Source organism: Capricornis sumatraensis, chromosome 2, assembly GCF_032405125.1.
Source record: "Capricornis sumatraensis isolate serow.1 chromosome 2, serow.2, whole genome shotgun sequence".
Classification (NCBI taxonomy): domain Eukaryota; kingdom Metazoa; phylum Chordata; class Mammalia; order Artiodactyla; family Bovidae; genus Capricornis; species Capricornis sumatraensis.
Window position 1 is genome coordinate 29475073 of NC_091070.1, and position 6000 is coordinate 29481072.

Sequence of the window (6000 nt, forward strand, 5' to 3'; positions counted from 1 at the left end):
AATTCACAAAATAAAATGTCAATCTCTCTTTTGGCCATTCCTCTCCAGTCCACTTCTAAATTCCACAAAGTAAACTCAGCTGAAGAGAAATTAACTCGATATAATTTGATGTTACAGTTAAACAGTCGTTATGGTTTTTTCTCCTATTTAAGAGACTACTCCACAAGCTAGCTGTAATTTTACAAAATATATGATAAAAGTATCAATTCCTCAAAGTGTAAAATAAATATCTAAATGAGTCTTTCTTACTATCCATCTGATTCCCCCACTTGTTAATTTCAAACAGGGTTTTCAAAACTGATTCACATTTTGGCCTCAAAACTGACATCCTCCAGAATTTAAATCATTAAACTCCTAAGAGTCTTCAAAGGACTTATTCGGCCAGACCAGACCACTTCATTCTAATTATCATTTCATCACGTACATGTGGGAAGGATAACACCTGCATCACAAAGGCAGTATGAAGATTAGGAAGCAAATGCATTTTAGCACTGTGTAGAGTCTCTAGACATTTTAATTTATTTGCAGCAGACATTTTGCCTCATGGGAACTATGTGAAAAGCACAGGCAAGTAGGAAGTTGCCGGCAACTACTTGTCAATACACAGAAATTCAAGCAGGTGAGGTGAGAAACCAGGGGTGGTTCACAAACTGCTGAGGAGCCCTGGAAACTCTCAAGACCAGTAACAGCAGAAACACTAACTGCAGGAATCAGACCTCTTGGGCTGAAACTGAACTGAAGTTGCCTGCAAACACATCATGTAAATCTCATCTCCTTGAAAAACTGCTTAACAAAACTTTGCCAACTGCAGACCCAGGCACTCCGATCCCTGCCAGAGTAGGTTATTTGCCTCTGGGATGTAATGGATGTGCATGCTGAAACACGTGTGCACGTCTGAGCGGCTGAACCAACACGTATCCATAAACATTATGAATAATACCTGCGAGAATGCATGCCTTTCGCTTAAGAAACGCTTAAAGAGCTTTATCCAAAGCAAGTCACTTTACTAACACACCTTCCTTGCCTTTCCTGTATCACCCGTGTGCAGAGAGTTGGGGCGCCTTACTCAAAGTCTGGGATGAGGGGGTGATCGCCCCTTCCCCCGACTTCCCGTTAGCCCAAGCTGCCATCCCCAAGAGGAACCGTATCCAGGATGGCTTCTTAGAGGCACAACTATGCCCTCGCACACCCACCGCGGTCGAATCACCAGTGCCACGGGCCACCTGGACGTGGACCAAAAGTGGAGGGAATTCCCTGAGCCGCGGAGCCTGGAAAGATGGGAAAGCGGGTCCCAGGCAAGTTCTGTAAAATGAAAGACGGGAAAGGTGCGGAGTGGACACCAAGGTGAGGGCTCCAGGTACTCACCCAGCCCTCGAAGGTGTCCGAGGTGCCGGCCGTGCGCAGCAGCTCCTGGAATTGCAGGGTGCAGTTGGCCACAAAGTGGTCGTAGCCCAGGGGCGTCTCGTGGAAGACGGCCAGCTCCAGGTGGCCACCGTCGGTGACGTTGGCGCAGAACTCCTCATTGTACGTGGGCTTGTTGGTCTTCTGCTTGGTGCTAGTTTGGCCCACGCGGACCTGGTCCACGCTCACCGTCAGGTAGGGGTCCAGCAGCTGATAGCCCTTCTTGAAGAGCGAGTGGCGCAGGGACCAGCGGGTGGGCTGCAGCCCCACGGCCTCGCCAATCCGGACCCTCAAGTAGCCATTGAACTTCATGGTGCCGGACGACATGCCGACGCCGCTGTCCCGCCCCAGGGACCGCGCGGTCTCGCAGCCGGAGAGCGGGGAGCCCTCGCTCAGGCCAGCCCGCGCGGCGGCCGCTGGAGTGGAGGCAGCTCCCGGGAAAAGCAGCACCCAAGCTCCCCTCGACAGGCCATTCTGCCTCCTCCGCCGGACCTTCCCTCCCCTCCTTCCCTCCCTCCCTCCCTCGCGAGGTGGAAGGAGGGGAGCCGGGCGCCGAGCCCTCAGCGGGCCGGGGTCGCCCGACCGTCCCTCTCGAGCGCGCGGCGCCTCCCGGGGGCTCGCACGGGACTCGCCCCTTCTTCAGGGCCAGGAAGCGCCTCTCCCGGGAGAGCCGGAGCGACCCGTCCGGTTAGCTCGAGCCTCCAGCGTCTCCTGCCCCCGCCTCCGCCCGCTCCAGCTCGGGCTCCTGCCCCCGCCTCCGCGGGCTCACGCTCTCCCCCACTCGGCGAGCTTCAAACCAGGAAGCAGCTGCCGCCGCATCCCGGGCAGGAGCCTTGAGCCGCTCGGCTCCACGTTCACAGACACCCTCCAAGGGGCTCGCGCGCCGTGCGAAGCCCGGGGGCGTGGCGCGCAGCCGGAGCCCAGCCCTGCGTTCGGGCAGTGGCGGGGCGCACGCAGCCCGGGGAGTCCCGCGCGGGTCGATTCGCACCGCTCCGGGCGCACTCGCTGCAGCAGTCTGGCGGGGCGCTCGGGGGTGGAGGTTACCCCAGGTGCAGGCCAAAATGGGAAGGGCTTGTGGCCCAGCCCCAGCAAACACCTGAGGCGTGGGAGACAGAACCAGCGAGAGCTGGAAGGCGGGTAGGAGAAGGGACAGGGAACTCGCGCGGCTGGGGGACGCCCGCGCCCACCCTCTCACCCTAGGAGGTGGTCTGGCCACCCAGCCTGACCATCTGGGAGAGGCCCTGGCCGGAGACGGGTGCATGGCAGGGAGGTTCCTTTTCCTAATCTTTACAAGGATGGCTCATCCCGAGTTCAGCTCGGGCCCATCCTATTGTGCGCCTTTCCTGCGGAGAGTAATTACAAGGTTGTTGTGTGTGTGAGTGTGTGTGTGTGTGTGTGTTTTAATAGGGCAGTAGTAATGATGTCCGCCTCCTTCCTCGGAGAGGTGTGTCTTGTTGCACAAAGAGCAGGAAAGGTCGGTTCTGAAGGCAGACGTGGCCGAGACTACTAAATCTCTTCCTCTGCGGGGCGGTTCCTGGTCCGCCCAGCCCTACAGGACAAGGGCAGAAGATGTTCACTCACACAAACACACAGACACAGTCCCCAGTACACGTGCGCCGAAGAAATCGCCTCTTCTAGGAACAGTCTAGGCTGTTGCTCTGTTTGTGAGTCAGAGGGGGCCGCCTCCAGCTGCTTCTCCACTCCGGGCTCCTGCAGTTTTTGTCCCCTGGGATCTCCTCACTCCCTGAGGGCCACCTCAACCAATTTGTCTCCCATAAAGCTTAGGCCATTGTTAAGATCCCTAATTACATTCTCTTTGGCGACTCTGAGTCTCCTGGGAGCAGGTCAGCCTTTCTATTCCCTTCTTCCCACTGCCCTATTTGGGGCTCTCAACTCGGTTCTCAGCAGTTCACTTAGGCACACTGTGGAATGAAAACAGAAAAGAACAATGGTCGGTGGGGAAAGGCCGGTCTTAAAAACAGCATTTCCTTAGAAGAACGGGGCAGGGATGTAGCACATCGCCCAGACGACACCTTAGCTTTAGACAGAGCCGTAAAGCAAGCTCTCCAACACCCAGGGAGCTCCTGTATGGCCCCAGTGGGAAAGGTCAAGGGGATCATTTGGGTCAACTTTGTCATCCTCTCCTCCAAAGAGTAGGATTCTAGCTTTAAGAACCACTGAAGGATTTGCTGCTATTGGATCTCAGCACTAAGAGAAGACAGTCCCAAATGCTGGGCAGCTACACAGGTGCCCTGGGGTTAGGTGGCGAGGCCACCAAATACTCCATTTTTGCCCTATCAGTCAGTGCCAGGCGTAGGTGGGCAGTGGTGCCAGAGCAGTGAGCAGGCCAGCCATGGTGCCTGCCCTCCTGGGGCTTAACAGTCCCACAAGAGAGGAAAACCAGTAAATAGAGGGTGAAGTGGAGGAACAGGCCAAGGTATCTGGGGGTAATGTAGCCGGAGGGTTGAGGGGAGGCTAATCAGAGAAGGGTTACCTAAAAAAATTCACAGCAGAAGGATCTGTTTATTCAGAGTTCCTGAGAAAACAGTTTGTCCTGTTTGGGGAACCAGGAGGATTCCATGTGGCTGGAGGGGCAAGTGGCTGAAAAGAGCCTGTAAAGGTGGGTTGAGGGCCAAGACTAACCAGACTGGTAGGTCTTTGGACCTTAACTATGAACAGCTGGAAGCCTCTGGAAGACTGTTAAGCAGAGCCAGGGCAGGATGAGATTGAGGTTTTAAAATCTCTCTCTGGAGTTGTGCAAAAAATGGACTAGAAGGAGCCAGCACAGGCGTGGGGACACCAGTGGGGAGGCTGTGGCTGAAGTCTAGAAGGGAGAGGATGGTGACAGAGTCTGGCGATGTGACGGTGATGAAGCTAAGGAGGTGGAACTGAGACGGAGTGGCAGGTCTCAGTGATGGATGGAAAGAAGGGAATGAGGAAGAGGAAAGTGCTAAAAGAAGCATGCTGGAAATGGACTTGAGCAACTGTGTGGATGACAGAGCCATGAGTGATTAGGAAACACTAGGGGAGGAGCAGCAGATTTGTGGAGGAGGGTGAAGAGTTCAGTTCGAAACACGTCAGGTTTGATATCCCTTTGATACATTTACGTGGAAATCCAAAGTGGGCAAGCAGCTGTGTGGTTGGGAAGGTCAGAGGTAGAGTCAGGAGTAAAGGCATAAGTGGAGAAGCCATTAGTATGGAGATCACAATCAAAGCTAAAACAGTGGATGAGAGCTCCATTACAGGAAAAGATAGGAAGAGAATGTACTTTGAGAGAAAGAAGGGGCTTAGGCTGCAGACTTCCAGAAACCCCAACATCTACAGGTAAAGGAGAGGCAGACAATGGGGTTGAGAAGCGGCGGGCAGAAGTGAGAGAAAACTCAAGAGGGTGTGTTTTCCAGTTATTGTGGAAACCAACTCAAAAGTTCTCAGGCAGGAAGGAAAGGTCAGCTAGGTCAGAGGATGCTAAGGGATTAAGTAAACAAGACTAAAGAAAGCCTGTGGAGTTGGACAGTTCCTGAGTAATCTTTGAGCCGATTCAGTAGAAGGGTAAAGGTGGAAGCCTGTTTAGAGTAGGTTGAGGTGAAAAATAAGAGTGAAGAGAGTGAGTGTAGATACTCTTTCAAGACATTTGGCTGGAGTAGAGGAGAGTGAGAACTGAGGAGGAAGATGGACTCACCAGGTGGAAGGCTTTTGAGTAAGGAGAGCTGTGCAGGAAAAGAGAGGGTTTGCACAGTTCTGAGACTGCAGGAGCGAATGCCATCCAAGGCATAGGTGAAAAAACGGGCCTTAGTTTAAGAAGCACCTATGCTTGTGGCTCTTAGCCTGCTGTCTAAACCTGCCGGCCAACAGCCAGGGAGATGGTCTCCAGCAACCTCGACTTCCTGGTTTTCTAGTTTAACAGCCTCAGTAGAATGAGATTTTTCTCTACTGGCGTCTTTAAATCAATCTTGAGGAAGACTCGGATTGTCTCCAGCCCATGTCATGTGTCATTAGGTGGCTCGAAGGGGACACTAGACAGGTGATAGACAGCACCTAGTGCAAAGTCCCTGTAGGGAAGGACTGGATGCCAATACAAACCTTACCTACATGACAGCTGTTATGCAGGGCTGATCCTCCTGAGTTTTAATGAAGGCAGGGGAGAAAGAAGTTCACTCTTTATATGCATCCCACCCTTATCAATAGTGGCTTGTACAGAATACAGTGTAGAACTTGCATATCTGTATGGTAGTGGTTTAGTTGCTAAGTCGTGTCCGACTCTTGCAAGCCCATGGACTGTAGCCCACCAGGCTCCTCTATCCGTGGGAGTCTCCAGGCAAGAATACTGGAGTGGGTTCCCATTTCCTTCTCCAGGGGATCTTCCCAACCCAGGAATCGAACCCAGGTCTCCTGCATGGCAGGCGGATTCTTTACCAACTGTGCTAAAAGGGAAGCCGCATATATCTGTATAGGCTGCTTTAAAATATATATTATAGGCTTTTTTTTAATAGACTAGAGGTTTGTTTTTGCTCCACTTATTACTACAGTAAAATGCACTACATCCAAATGAGTTCTATCCTGAGAGCATGTTCATTAAGTCCAACAGAATTACATTTCGGT

The 6000-nt window shown here is 52.7% G+C and overlaps 1 protein-coding gene across 1 annotated transcript in view; it reads right to left on the minus strand.

Moving 5' to 3' along the window:
- Positions 1 to 1923, minus strand: part of PRKCH (protein kinase C eta) — a 236912-nt gene extending 234989 nt beyond the window's left edge. The window contains exon 1 of the mRNA XM_068966672.1: positions 1366 to 1923. Within this exon, the coding sequence (XP_068822773.1) occupies positions 1366 to 1728 (363 nt within the window). The 5' untranslated portion in view covers positions 1729 to 1923. The remainder of the gene's footprint in view (positions 1 to 1365) is intronic.
- Between the last annotated feature and the right edge of the window lie 4077 nt (positions 1924 to 6000).